Genomic DNA, 15747 nt, shown 5'->3' on the forward strand with positions numbered 1-15747 from the left:
TTTTGAAAATTTACGTTTTAGGAGTGATATTGAGTTTTCTACACATAATTTCTCGGCTTTGCCTGCACTGTGATTCTCCTTAACCAAAAATGCCTTTCATGTGGATTAGCTTCCCTTGCTCTCTACATATGTTGATCACAAAAACCTGCATTAAACCGTTGCATGTGAAGACTAGACAACATTGTTTTCCCACTGGCAGGTCACATTATTGCCGGTGAGAAAGCATTTAATGGAGAAGAAAAGGTAAAACTTGTGCGTAATTTATCATCAATGGCAATATGATTGGAGCATGATATGTAGCTGTGCGCAGCTCTCAGGATAAATACAAGTCTCTAATCTTTCCACATCGCTACAGGTTTTCTTACCCTTGGCCAAAGTCACTTGAGCTCCAGTTCTTTTCCATTCCCGCTTGTCCAGGACTAGCACATGCATGCCAATGTATAAATGTCCCTTGTGCCTGCCCCCAATTAGCTTTTTGTTGTATGCCGAATCAAAAAAAAAAGTTGAGCTCTTGAGCAAAAGAATAAAGAGCTGAGGGAAGTGATGTAGGCCTAATAGAAAAATGGTGTAGGCTAAGTTTAGGAGAGGAGGAAATTATCCACTGTAGGAGCAGAAGTTTATCAGCAATTTGGGGGAATAAATCCAGCTGTTAGGGATCAACAGTAGTTAGCAGATACGTTCTGAAGAATCCCATTGTATACTACATAGATTATCGGTTATCAGCTGTGAATCCTGTGCTTTTTTTCCTTTTTAAGCTTTGAATGGCTCCATGGCTACACAGCAGCTTGTTTATATCAACTATAGTCAAGTTTATGAAGTAAATACACCAGTTTTACCAGTGCAGGGCAACAGTATATTATATTTTCATTATTTTAAAAGCATTATTTTTTTTTAAAGAAAGCTTTGGATCTGAAGTGCATTTTCATGAGAATGGTTGTCCACAGTAGAGCATATATTGGAGGGGGGAGGTAGGGTTTGTTGGGGTTGGGTGTTGCACATACTTGGTTTTTTCACAGGTGGCAGGGCACACAGGTGAGAGCCTATAAAAAGCACCTACTAGAGCCGGATCGGGGGGACATTATAAGGTCACAGACGGGGTGGGCACATGGTGAAGTTCAGCCCAAACCTACCCACGTAGGTTGTGTGGAAGTGAATGTGAACCTGCCGAACCCTCTCATGGCCTCAAGCCGTCTGCACATCATTATCTCCCTCTCTACAAGCAGACTTTTTGTTAGAGTTGTTTGTTTTTATTGAAATTTGCTCTAATACATCACTGGTCTATGCTTTCTTTGCCTAGTGTATTTGAACTAGCTGTCTTTCAGTGTGAAGAGACAAACTTGTGGAAAATAACAATTAAAGGTGAAGGAAAGGTCTTTTAACTTGGGGGTGCCAAAAGCTAGGCACCCCTAAGTTATCGCATGTAGTTATCTGAAACCCCGGTTTCTCTGTGGTGCTCCCTGGAAGAATACCGGGCCAGTGCAGTTTTTTCTGATAGCAGCACTAGCCTGGGGTTTCAGGTAAGTACATGCGATCACTCGGGGGTGCCTAACTTTTGGCACCTTCAATTTAAAAGGCCTAACTAAAAGGTATACTCACTTTTAGACAAATGTCCAAATAACACCTCATGCTATCAAAGCCTTTTTCCAATTAACCTTGGTTTTTTTCTAAATAAAGTATTTTCAAGATAACCTCCGTTGAAGCTGGTGCTTTAATGCTCCTGCCTGAATGTTCCCCCCCCCCCCCGCTTGTTAAAAGTAGAGCCTGTCCATAAAATAACAAAGAACGCCATGCCCCTTCCTTTCCAGGTTCGTTTGATCCCATTGACTAAATTGTTCCAATCATAGTAAACACATGAAAATTACACAGAAGATAAGGAGCATGGTGTCATGTGTTAGAGCTAGCAAGAGATAGATAACTGACTGACTCCAGCAGAAACCAAATGTAACAAAATAACTGACTCTGGCACAAATCCTACATGTAAAGAGACAGGATTTCTGTCAAAGCTTTGAAAGAGAGAGCTCTAATAATTGATGTATATGAACCACATTTTTTTTATATTTTTGCATGAGAAAGTGAAAACCTTAGTTATCATTTTGTACAGCTTTTCTTTCTGAGCAATCTAGGTAACTCCCATTTAAAATACATTCTTATTCAATTAGCTATTGCTTTGTAAACCAATCTCATGTAATTTAGTATTAATTCAGCTTTTAATTATTGCTTATTGCTTATTACCATAAGTAGGTAGGTTATGGGAAGGCCATCTTCCATATCCATTTTAAGGAAGTCATTCTAATTTTTAAAAATGATTTTTTTCCTGCAATAATAAAAACAGTAGCTTGTACTGACTAAGGAATGGGGATCCAAATTATAGAAAGACCCATTACTTGAAAGCCCCAGGTCTCAAGCATTCTGGATAATAGATCCCATACCTGTATTACTTATTGCTGTGGTATGTACTTCATCCCACTGCTACCTGTGAACTCAGTAACATAGGGGTAGATTTATCAGTCCGAAGAGTGAAATACCGCCTCCCTCCATTCATTTCTATGGGATTTATAAAGGCGTATTTATCAAATGGTGAACTTTCAGAGAATGGAGAGAGGCGGTATTTCACTCTGCGGACTGTGGAGATCTCTAACTTCACTCTTTGATAAATCTACCCCTTAATGCCACTGACTACATGTGATTCACCTGTCCTTATGTACACCGGGTGAATTAAAGGAAAACTATACCCCCCAAACAATGTAGGTCTCTATTAAAAGATAATGAGTAAAACAGCTCATGTGTAAAACCCTGCTTCATGTAAATGAACCATTATCATAATAATATACTTTTTTAGTAGTATGTGCCATTGGGTAATCATAAATAGAAAATTGCCATGAGCCAATTAACAGACAGAGTTCTGCCTTTTGCTTCCTCACTTCTTCCTGTTACAGTTGGAGTTGTAGTATTTCTGGTCAGGTGATCTCTGAGGCAGCACAGATAGAGTCACGAAATGGTGGTTCAAGGCAAGAGATGTAAAAGGGCAATATTTATGTAAATATATATTCCAGTTTGGTAAGATTCTTTAATATGTCATTCAATTTGATATAAACTATCTGTTGCTTAAGTATTCATTTTGGGGGTATAGTTTTCCTTTAAGGCCTGAAAATGTGGTGCCTTTTTTGAATGATTCTGCCCCTTGTATGCCTGACAGGTGGATGACATTGTGGTAACTGTCACGTGGTGCAACATTTATAGTTGTTGTAGATTTGTTCTTAAAGGGGAACTACGTGTATCTCAAAAATGAAAATGTAATATGCATCTTACAAAATTATGGAAATCTCTAAATATGGCCAAGTAAAAATTCTATAATATTTCTGAAATAATTATCTCTTTACTACCCCCCCCCCCCCCGATATCTGTCTCTCTTCATTCTCTCTTAAGGTATTGGGAGTCTGATTTTGATTGAAAGATATTAAATAGTCTTTTGGGGGGTGCTCTTTTCGCCTACAAGATGTTTTGGGTGAAAACACACAGAGCAGCTTGTCATGGCTACAAAAGCCCACAAACAATACTGAGAATTGCCTCTGCTAAAACACAGAGAAAATTATCAGTATTGTCTATTTTTGTAGCTGATACACTGTGACTTTGCCCTTAAAGCTCATCCTTTTAAAATCACCAAAAATAGTCTCTTACATGCAGTAATCATGCCTGTCAAAAAAAATTTTTTTACTTTGTGCTGGATTCTGTTTTTTTAGCTCTAATACATCTGCATCGAAAGGGAGACCCCAAAGATATATATATTCTGAAATGGTACGAATTTTTAATTTATTAAATGTATAAAGGTTCTTTTTTCAGTGAGATGAGGCTTATATTAAATTTTCATTTTTGCAATAGCTCTCCTTTAAATGAAATAATGCACAACTTTTTATGTTGTGATGTTGTGAAACCAAAAATTAAGCATGCATAGGACAATAAGCATCAATACTGATACGATTATAATTACATATATCTATATGCCATTTTCAGTGATAGAATTATAAACCTTTTACATTAATATCGGTCATATAAATATTTTTACAGGTTTTGATATTTGGTCGATGGGCAGCAAGTGGCACTGAATGGTAGCTGAGCAGCTCTCCAAAGCATTGCAGAAGCTGGGATGTTGCGCCAGAACGGAGGAAGTAACAGACGTGGTTTGGGATTTTCCCGGTTCTCTACCTCAAACATTTTTGCCATATCGAACTCTGCCAGCTGGGGAATGGGACGTAGTACGAAAAGCAATTCGCTGAGCAGTATCAGCACCAACTCGGATTATGACAACTCTGTTGTGGATCCTGAATACATAATGTTGCTTGTGAATGATGTTAGGAAGTTTGCAGACGTACTCCTGTTCCTCAAAGAAGCGTTTGTGTCAACAGGTGAGTTGTGAATTTGTCAGCTGTTAAATAACTGTGTTTCTGTCCTGTTTGCTGTAGGCAGTTTGTAGGAGACCTTCAACCAGCTGATCAAGGAATTTAATTTGTACCCATGCCGCCTGTACATTTTCCGTCTGATGTTTTAACCATGAAAGTGATATGTTTGGGGCTTTCATAGACAGCCAATGGTTTACTGCATAGTTTGCTTTTAAAATTGAACACACACACTGTTTATAGTTAATTTTTCAGAGCCATCTCTGGCACAACTAGTTTATGTACTACATTTTATAAATTAAGTGGCCAGTCAGCTTACTTCATTAAAACTGGTATTTCCCATCATCTATATTCATATATTCTGACCTTAAGGTCACTTGAAATTCCAAGATTCTGCCATTAGCCACCCTCTATGGATTGCCTAATAGACCTTATTTTGTCTTTTTTGCAATGCTGATGCTTTGCATTCCAATGTCAAGCTTTTTTTATACCACAATTTCCATTTATTTCCTCCGAGTTATCATTTTGCACAGCTTTCTAAATATGCCCTTTGGGTAATTACACATACAAGCGCTTGTCAGGAAGTAGATGCATGGATAATCCGACTGCGGTGTTTCCAGGTAACTGTCTTCTCATAGAGGAGAAGTTCTTTAAAACGCATTACATTTTTAGACCATTTAAAAACACATAACTCCGAGCCATTGCCCTTTTAAGTTTACTTGGTAGTAAGCTTCTATTGCTTTGTCCGGAAATAATTGTAGCTGTTACAGAGGTAAGGGTTAGAACTATTGGAATTAAATGGGTGACTGTTTTCTATGATCTGAAATTATAATGTATTGGTGTGAAGCGATTAGTGCTTTAGACTTAACCACTTACCCGGTGTCTTTGTAATGGAAATGGCTAGACAAAGCGAGAATGCCTTTCTTTTCATGCTGGGGCATGGTAAATGAGAAGGCTTTTATGTGCTGCTTTTGCAGGAAATGTGTTTTTCCCAGAATTGTATTTTTAAATATTTTTATGGGTAGTACATGAAATAACAGCTGAAATGGAATTTATAATGTAAAGAAGACATCATCACTTGTAGTTGCTTAATTCAACCTAATTTTTATTCCATTAGTTGTTTAATTGGAATAAATAAAAGGCAACTTTCGATCAATTGTACTCACATTAAAGACTAGCAATTTAAACATACTGAATTTTAAAACTAAATAAATTGCTGGTTAAAACAATTAAATGAAGGGATAGGAGAACAGTATTACTTTCATTTATACAAGTTTTACAGCCTGATCCCCTTAAGTCTGGAGCTGTGACCCTTCAGAATGCATGCAGTGATTTCCCCATATTGTTTCCTATTATGCTATTTTTTTCTTTTCAGTTTGAATAATTAACATATGTGCAATTAAGCAAGCTTTGTTAAGTCAAAATAAAAAAAATTAGATTAACCAGTGACCCTACCCTTCACTGTGTCAGGGGTAATTAGCAAACCATAAACTGCATGGGTGTTGCTTTTGCATGGTACATTACAGTTTGGCAGTCCACCCTTATAAACTACTTATGAGCCCTTATTGACCAGTTGTGTGTTAACAGGATGATGGATGGTCACCAAAAAGTGTCATAGAAAAAAAAAACTCTCCACATCACAGTTTACCAAAACACCAGCAAGGCAGATTTCTCTTTTGTTTTGACAAACATTTTGTGTTGCTTCGTCTTGCTTAATTCCAGCACTGCAAAACTTCAAAATCAGGTCAGTTTACCAGAAGCCCCAATGCTTTATTCTTTTGTTAGCCAAAAATAATTTGGTCAGGTCCAGACTGGCAAGCTACCACTATAACTGAGGAAGGGCCATGCAGTCCCGAAACGTTTGATCTTTTTTGAATAAAGATTGGGAACCCCTCATTTGTAGCAGACAAGGTATTGGCGTCAATCTTTTTCAAGCTACCACTATAAAGATACAGAAGACACTTTTTAGTATGTTGTTATCTATATCATATCCTCCATGCTAATTGGCATTAATTAGCCAGGTTATTAGCTGATTATAAATCTAAGGGGAAAGATACACTGGTATAATTAAACAGTGTTTATGCAAGCAAAATGTTGGCACATTATGCTGCAGTGGTATAATTATGGTTTTAGAGGAATATCTAATGGAGGAATGATGTATGAAGGTTAGCATTGACTGACCCAGACAAGGGCAATATTTAAACTTTGTAAATATACCTGGCAGAGCAATGGGCATCACTTTGGTCAAAAATCACTGTATCCATAAATTGTTTTTTTTTTTTTTTAGCTAGTTTCATTGGTTACAGACCTCTCCCTGTACAATCTGTGCTAATTTTTTGCACATTCCAAAGCAATGGTAGACATGGTGACTTACATGCTGCACTCTGACTTAATCGTCAAAAAAAAATCTCTTTTCTCATGATTACCAGGATTACTACAAGTAAATCTTTTTCCTGGGTATTTTTATGGCCAAACGGTCAAATTCGACTAGGGAATTATTCAAATTCAATTTAAATTTTTTTTTTTAAAAAAAAAAATTTAAATTAGATTTTTGAGATTTATCATACTCTGACTATTCGCCACCTAAAACCTGCCGAATTGATGTTTAAGTCAATAGGAGACAACTGGGGATAAATTTGGAGTTAGTTTGCAGCCTTCCTGACATTCAGGTTTTTTTCTGAGAAAAAACTCGAATCGATCCTATTCACCTGAGTTTAACAAATTCGATTTTTTTTAATAAATTTCGATTGGTCGAATTTCGAGTTCATGGGAGTTTTTAAAAACTCGCATGAATTTGCAATTCAACCTTTGATAAAAGTGCCTCTTACGTGTCTTGTCACCCACAGAAGAGACCTTTTTTCTATGAGTGACAATATCCACCCAAATGTCAATGCCCTAAGGAGAAAACTCTGTAATGGGTGTGATTCTTTCTTCTTCTCTTTTTCTGTATTGGACACTGTATTGTTTAGAAATGGTTTTCCATGCTGCCAAGATAAGGATCAGCTGCACCTATCCAAGGAAATACAGGTCGCCCAGTGGTTGTTAATGTATTTGTGGTGTTTATGCAAATGGCCTGTAGATATCACTGTGCTCAGACTTATCTGTGCATACTTCATGTTAGCTTAAAAGTGAAAGATTACTGTTGTGTAATGCCTGCATGAGCCTGCTAATAAAGCACTGTTATACTCTACTCATCCTCGGCTACCCAAAACATAACCGTATTCTATTGTAAAAAGCCCCTGTCGGACCCCAAAGTATGTGAACTTTTGTCATGCTGAGTTCAGGGCTATGTGGAATAATTGCACTAATCCAACCAGTGTTGCTACACAGATGAATAGCTCACATGCACTTTGTACATCTCTGCACTATACCTCTTTCTTTTTGCTCACAGCAATAGTAAAGGTTGCACATTTCAATAAAAGCATGTTTATAAAATGTATATAGGATCATAAGATTAGTTTGTGTTTCAATATATTCCCATGTAGTCCATGTGTACTTTCACTTCAGCTGAAACCCCACTGCTTTATTGTCACGATGACCCAGACAAAATCAAATTAAATCATATGGAAGTGATGTACTTTTTTCCCAGTGGGCTGTGAGGAATGGCTACTGCATCCTGTGGAGGGGGAAGTTCCCCCTTCTTGCTTCTGTTTTGAATGCTCGTGGCTTTGTAGTAGATGTACAGTCAATTAACTTCCGATACAGTCTGCACAAATGGGGAAGTTGCTGTATGTCACAATTCCCCTGGATATATTTTGGCATCTACCTCCCCTCTTTCCTGTAGCATATTATATGGTTAGCATTCTACAGTATTCTAATACTAACAGTATATTATCTCTTTCTCTTTGAGAATCCTTAAAGGGATACTGTCATGGGAAAAATTTTTTTTTCAAAATGAATCTGTTAATAGTGCTGCTCCAGCAGAATTCTGCACTGAAATCCATTTCTCAAAAGAGCAAACAGATTTTTTTTATATTCAATTTTGAAATCTGACATGGGGCTAGACATATTGAGAATTTTCCAGCTACCCCAAGTCATGTGACTTGTACTCTGATAAACTTCAATCGCTCTTTACTGCTGTACTGCAAATTGGAGTGATCTCACCCCCTCCCTTTTCCCCCCAGCAGCCAAACAAAAGAACAATAGGAAGGTAACCAGATAGCAGCTCCCTAACACAAGATAACAGCTGCCTGGTAGATCTAAGAACAACACTCAATAGTAAAAACCCATGTCCCACTGAGACTCATTCAATTACATTGAGAAGGAAAAACAGCAGCCTGCCAGAAAGCATTTCTCTCCTGAAGTGCAGGCACAAGTCACATGACCAGGGGCAGCTGGGAAATTGACATGTCTAGCCCCATGTCAGATTTCAAAATTGTATATAAAAAAAATCTGTTTGCTCTTTTGAGATATGGATTTCAGTGCAGAATTCTGCTGGAGTAGCACTATTAACTGATGCGTTTTGAAAAAAACATGTTTTCCTATGACAGGATCCCTTTAATTTTCCATTTTTTTTCCTCTCTATCCCACAATAACTTCAGATAGTCTTTGAAATGGAATTTGCTGTTATCACATTCCTTATTGCGGTGGTGATAATTTAGAGATGATTCTATAGATGAAAGCCCACCAAAGGAATCTGTGGGATTGGAGAGGGAACTGTGTTTCTCAGCTGTATCCCCTCCCCCACGCACATACCCTACATTCCTTTGTAACAAACCTCTACTTGTTGTTATAGTGTTTCACATCAACAGTTATTAGGTGTGTGATCTGTGCTATCGTTAAAAGATAATTCAGCATCATAATGCATTTCCTATTTCATTGTACAGATAGTGTATGTACAGAAATCCCCTTTATCCATGTATCAAATAAAGGATAATTCATAAGCACATAAATCTATGCACTAGTTTCATTGTAATCCCTATGGGACAGGGATCCTTGTGTCTCTTAGCACATAGCACAACTTATATATAGATATACTATGTAAGAATAAAAAGCTACTAAAGTACGTTGGTATCCAGTTGCCATGAGTGCTTTCTTGGTTTGGAATATATACATATAGATGTGAATATGGAGGAATAAATCTTAACATTGGTATTCGATTTTGGTGTGCTTTCTAACATTGGACTATATTTATGTGTGTGTGTGTGTGTGTGTATGTATATATACTGTATGTATATATATATATATATATATATATATATGTGTGTGTATGTATATATATTTGTATATATATATGTGTGTGTATATGTATATGTGTGTGTGTGTATATATATATATATATATATATATATATATATAGACACATACAAGAGTCCTCTGCACTCAACCCATTATCAATATATTTAAGACAGAGACATTTTGTGCATACTGCTACTAAAAAATGCCTTACCCTTTAAACAAAACAGGGATTGTTTGTCCATATATTGCAATATATTTAAGCTGGCCAACTACGTCAAAGTCATCCCATATCTGGCCAGTCCTACGCTTAATTTTCATCTGATTCATTAAGAATTCTATTGCTTCATTATACATTTTACAAAGGGACTAGGTTTTACCTGCAACTTAACTTGCTGCTTTCAAAGTAAACCTCCATACTTGGCTGCCCTTTTATTAGACACCATTAGACACATACAAGAGTCCTCTGCACTCAACCCATTATCAATATATTTAAGACAGAGACATTTTGTGCATACTGCTACTAAAAAATGCCTTACCCTTTAAACAAAACAGGGATTGTTTGTCCATATATTGCAATATATTTAAGCTGGCCAACTACGTCAAAGTCATCCCATATCTGGCCAGTCCTACGCTTAATTTTCATCTGATTCATTAAGAATTCTTAAAAATAGTGGTGAGCACAACTTTCCCTTGTTTGTTATAGTTATACAAGAGCAGTGACCAGCTCTATGTTGTAGCTCCCACCCTTCCCAGCTATAGTCAGGTGATCCCACTGGTGTCTAATAAAAGGGCAGCCAAGTATGGAGGTTTACTTTGAAAGCAGCAAGTTAAGTTGCAGGTAAAACCTAGTCCCTTTGTAAAATGTATAATGAAGCAATAGAATTCTTAATGAATCAGATGAAAATTAAGCGTAGGACTGGCCAGATATGGGATGACTTTGACGTAGTTGGCCAGCTTAAATATATTGCAATATATGGACAAACAATCCCTGTTTTGTTTAAAGGGTAAGGCATTTTTTAGTAGCAGTATGCACAAAATGTCTCTGTCTTAAATATATTGATAATGGGTTGAGTGCAGAGGACTCTTGTATGTGTCTATATGTATTTTGTGGTCACAGCCTCATTGCACCCCCGCCTAATGTTTTTAAAAAATAGTGGTGAGCACAACTTTCCCTTGTTTGTTATAGTTATACAAGAGCAGTGACCAGCTCTATGTTGTAGCTCCCACCCTTCCCAGCTATAGTCAGGTGATCCCACTGGTGTCTAATAAAAGGGCAGCCAAGTATGGAGGTTTACTTTGAAAGCAGCAAGTTAAGTTGCAGGTAAAACCTAGTCCCTTTGTAAAATGTATAATGAAGCAATAGAATTCTTAATGAATCAGATGAAAATTAAGCGTAGGACTGGCCAGATATGGGATGACTTTGACGTAGTTGGCCAGCTTAAATATATTGCAATATATGGACAAACAATCCCTGTTTTGTTTAAAGGGTAAGGCATTTTTTAGTAGCAGTATGCACAAAATGTCTCTGTCTTAAATATATTGATAATGGGTTGAGTGCAGAGGACTCTTGTATGTGTCTATATGTATTTTGTGGTCACAGCCTCATTGCACCCCCGCCTAATGTTTTTAAAAAATAGTGGTGAGCACAACTTTCCCTTGTTTGTTATAGTTATACAAGAGCAGTGACCAGCTCTATGTTGTAGCTCCCACCCTTCCCAGCTATAGTCAGGTGATCCCACTGGCCAACTACGTCAAAGTCTCCCATATCTGGCCAGTCCTATGCTCAATTTTCATCTGATTCATTAAGAATTCTATAGTTTCATTATACATTTTATAAAAGGGACGAATACGTTTTACCTGCAACTTACTAGCTGCTTTCAAAGCAAACTCCCAAACTTGGCTGCCCTTTTATTAGACACCAGTGGGATCACCTGACTATAGTTGGAGATGGTGGGAGCTACAACATGGAGCTGCTCACTGCTCCTGTAGAACTATAACAAACAAGGGAAAGTTGTGCTCACCACTAGTTTTTAAAACCATTAGGCGGGGGTGCAATGAGGGTGTGACCACAAAATACATATAGACAAATACAAGATTCCTCTGCACTCAACCCATTATCAATATATTTAAGACAGAGACATTTTGTGCATACTGCTACTGAAAAATGCCTTGCCCTTTAAACAAAACAGGGATTGTTTGTCTATATATTGCAATATATTTAAGCTGGCCAACTACGTCAAAGTCATCCCATATATATATATATATATATATATATATATATATATATATATATATATATATATATATATATATATATATATATATATATATATATATATATATATATATATATATATATATATATATATATATATATATATATATATATATATATAGAAATGGCAACCGCCTGAGTGCTGGTTCAAAAACATGTAAATCAACCTTGGAAAAAAACTGCACATACAGGCCTTGTAAGTTGTGCAAAAAAAAGTGTTTTTATTCCGACGTTTCGGCTCCTAAACTCCATGAGGAAGGCTCGAGTTTAGGAGCCGAAACGTCGGAATAAAAACACTTTTTTCCAAGGTTGGTGTGTGTGTGTGTGTGTGTGTAAATTAGAGATTATACCTCCAATTGTGTGCCAGTCCAAAATAATTAATTTAGAATGTAATCTTAAACTTGTAAGGTCAGTGGTGTAACTAGAGTGCGCTGGGCCCCCCTACAGAACAATCTTCAGAGGGGCCCAGTGCACTCAGATCCCCATCCTCCTGCCCACTTCCCGCCCGGACTCTGCCCATCCCACCCGGACTCCTCCCACTCCTGTGCCTAAACACCGCCCACTATCCACCCCATGGCGACGCACTCTGCGTAAGGTGGTGACAGGTTATGAAATCTGCCAAATCTAGGGCTGCTCACATATCAACATTACCCTGTACAATGCATTTTTCTATATAAAAAGGATTTTGCTTAAAATGGACGTCACCCTGAGCTGTATAACAAGTCCTTTTCAAATTAAACATGAAATCCAAATTCTTTTTTTTTTTTTTTTTTTTTTTTTTATTAAAGTGTTCATAGCTGTAGTAAACTCATTTAAAAATCTCAGCTGTCAATCAAATATTGCGGCGCAAACAATTACATTTACTTTCCATTCAGCACTTCCACTTTACCATTTAATTGTGTAGCCAGGGCATGGGGATGGACATCAGGTCTCCCATTCTGGTGCACAAACAAGATTCTGAGATGATGCAAGGCTTGTCTTAATAACAGTGTCCACAAAATGGCTCCTGCCTGCTTGCTATAATTGTGAGTTCCCAGACTTATGGAAACAAGATTCAAATATTTTATACAGTGTAAAGATGGCCATAGACGTAGAGATACAGGACCTCTCCCCAATATGCCCACATCGAAATGGGCGATATCGGCTGATTTATAGGGCGATCATCGGATCATAACGCATCTGATATGGGCGGTCGGGATTTTTTAACCTGCCCGTTCGAGATCTGGCCGACTTTCAATCAAGAAAGCCCGTCCAATGCTAAATGTTAACAGATATCAGGGTCACTTTTATTTTTCTGCTGCTGCTGCTGGTCTTCTAACCCCTCAATTTTACCCACTCTAGATTCACTGACACTGAAATACAAGTACCTTTACCCAAGGTTCCATTTTGATCTATGCTGTGCCATAAGTTTACTAACAAAAGGGTAATGAAAATGTTATTTTAAACAAATCAATTAAGCAATTTCTGTGATGACAAAGCTGTAAATGGAATTTGAAAGCAGTCTACCTTCTTTTTGCCAGACTACAGAAACAATGTAGTATAAATTGACTCCCAGTCACGACTTCAATGCCCACAACGTGCTGCATGCTTCTGTTATCTCAAGTCTATTAATCACAAATCATGAAGGGCATTGGGAGATAGTGTTTCAGTGGTTTCAGCTGTTTTCCTGCATTTGCTTAGAAGCTTGTCCCATGGGGCTTACTTATAAATACTAGGCAAACTTACACCTGGGCAGTAACCCATAGCAACTACCTATTTGCCTTTTTTCAATTCACTGCAGGTAAAATAATGAAAGTAAACATCTGATAGGTTACTGCCTGGGTACAAACATGCAGAGTCTTTAATGTGTATGCAGTGGCAGTCATGTGCTATGACTTTCCGTGCCATGTAAAGACTGCGTGGAACCAATGTGTAAAAGAAAACGGATCCGCACACACACCGATTAGTGCAGTCGGGGATTATCCCCTTTTATTCAGCCACCAAACATCAACGTTTCGGGGGGGGAACATCCACCCCGAAACGTTGTTGTTTGGTGGCTGAATAAAAGGGGATAATTCCCGACTGCACTAATCGGTGTGTGTGCGGATCCGTTTTCTTTTACACATTGGTTGCTAAGGGACCCGGCCGGGTCAACGGAAGGAACGCACCACCAGCTTGCAGGAGTGGTGAACTACAGGTGTGCGGTAGGAGAATTACATTGTAATCAAGACTGCGTGGAAGACACATTATGTGACATTGGCATTAGTGGTTTTAACTTTGTAGATATATCCACTTTTGAAGTTATTATGATAGGAGTACTGGTAAGGAGGGCTGTGTCTTACACAAGTTCTACTGACTGAATGACTTGAAAGGCATAACTTTGTAGCTTTGCTCAAGCGATTTCTTTTATTTACTTTAACCATATCTGAAATAAAAGTAACAAAAGGCAAAATTGCTTGATATTGTTACTGTAAAAGCTGTGGTTGACAATATTTAATCTGTGTACACCTGTGTTTTCACAAAATGGCTTTAAATATAGTACGTTGACACCTATTTCTGTTGTGCCATTGTGTTGTCTTGGTTTGTTGCTGAGATTGAAGTTAAACCGCTTGATGTGTCTGGGAGCCCAAGGATGCAATTACAAAGAAATGAAGGCGTATAGAGTAGCTGGTACTGTAGACAACAGGCAAGCCTACAGTCTGTTAGTCAGACCTCACTTCTTTGAATGTAAAGAAAGGGCCAGTTGAAATGTATGCCTTGCTGTTTTTCTCTGAAAATAGAACAGACTGACTAGCCTTAGAGTTCAGAATATTAAAACTCCGAGGCATTTGTTGATCCTAGAATTTTTATAAATGGATGTGGTCCTCTCCTGAATTCAGGAATCCTGCCTCTAAACCTTAGTTTGCATATTCATATTAGTATACATGCAGTATATCTGGTAGATGTCATTTGTGGCATTTGTGTTGAGAGTGATGTGAGCCCCATTTGTTTGCTGCATGTCTGTTGATGCAGACTGCTTTGGGAACCTTGCAGCTACTGGAGGCGAGGAGAGCTTCAGGGTTTTGCTGTGTCAATAGAGCTTGATTTGGAACAAGAGGCATGGGGAAGGCAGCACACCAAGTGCAAGTGTAATGAGCACATGTTGACACAAGTCTCTTTAACGAATAAGATTTTTTTTGTGCAATTGACCATGGGAAAATGTGCAGACCCACAACTGCAGTGTAGCAAGTAAATGACCCCTATTTTTGTATTCTGTGGCACACACTATTATGTGAATTGTCTAATTACCGATGAAAACAATTCACCCTTCACATACCATTATTGACATGAATGGTATGTATAATTTAAATACTTTTTTTTTCTTTTTCAGTTCTATTGTTTTGAAATTGTTCACCAGTAATAATGTTTTTCAGTTGCTCTATTTTTTATGGTTTTTCCAAAATTTAAAGGGGTTGTTCACCTTTGTTAACAAATAATAAAAAAAGAAAACGAATTGCAAATTGTCTCAGAAAATCACTCTCTGCATCATATTAAAAGATAACTCAAAGGTGAACAACCCCTTAACATTTTGGAAAAAACATAAAAAATGGAGAGCAATTGAGCAGAAGCCGGCATCACCACTGCCTTGTCATAAAACTGGGCCTGGTTCTTTTTCTTTTTTTTTTCTCCACTCTTGGAGAGACAATATGGACACAAGCCATAGTTATTGTGAAAAGACCATGTAAAGCAAATTGTTCACGTGACAGTAACAGACTACAGCAATTCTTAGAGACACAAATCCTAAAGTATAATTTAATGTAAAATAGCTCGGCATCCACTTTTGCAAATCACATTAATTTTTTTTTCTAAATTCTAGATTTTATACACATTTTTTTACACTGTCAATATCCTAAAATGCATCCTGAGCACCCTTTTTTGACT

At 37.6% G+C, this 15747-nt stretch overlaps 1 protein-coding gene across 4 annotated transcripts in view; it reads left to right on the forward strand.

Moving 5' to 3' along the window:
- The window catches only part of arhgap29.S (Rho GTPase activating protein 29 S homeolog), a 67966-nt gene that overhangs the window by 7667 nt on the left and 44552 nt on the right, over positions 1–15747 (forward strand). For 3 of the 4 annotated variants that reach the window (XM_018259616.2, XM_018259617.2, NM_001105265.1), the window contains 1 exon segment: positions 4066–4403. In XM_018259616.2, coding sequence (XP_018115105.1) covers positions 4145–4403 — 259 coding nt within the window. In that variant the 5' untranslated portion in view covers positions 4066–4144. 4 annotated transcript variants of the gene reach the window in all.

The sequence above is a fragment of the Xenopus laevis genome, chromosome 4S (genome assembly GCF_017654675.1).
Source record: "Xenopus laevis strain J_2021 chromosome 4S, Xenopus_laevis_v10.1, whole genome shotgun sequence".
Taxonomy (NCBI): Eukaryota; Metazoa; Chordata; class Amphibia; order Anura; family Pipidae; genus Xenopus; species Xenopus laevis.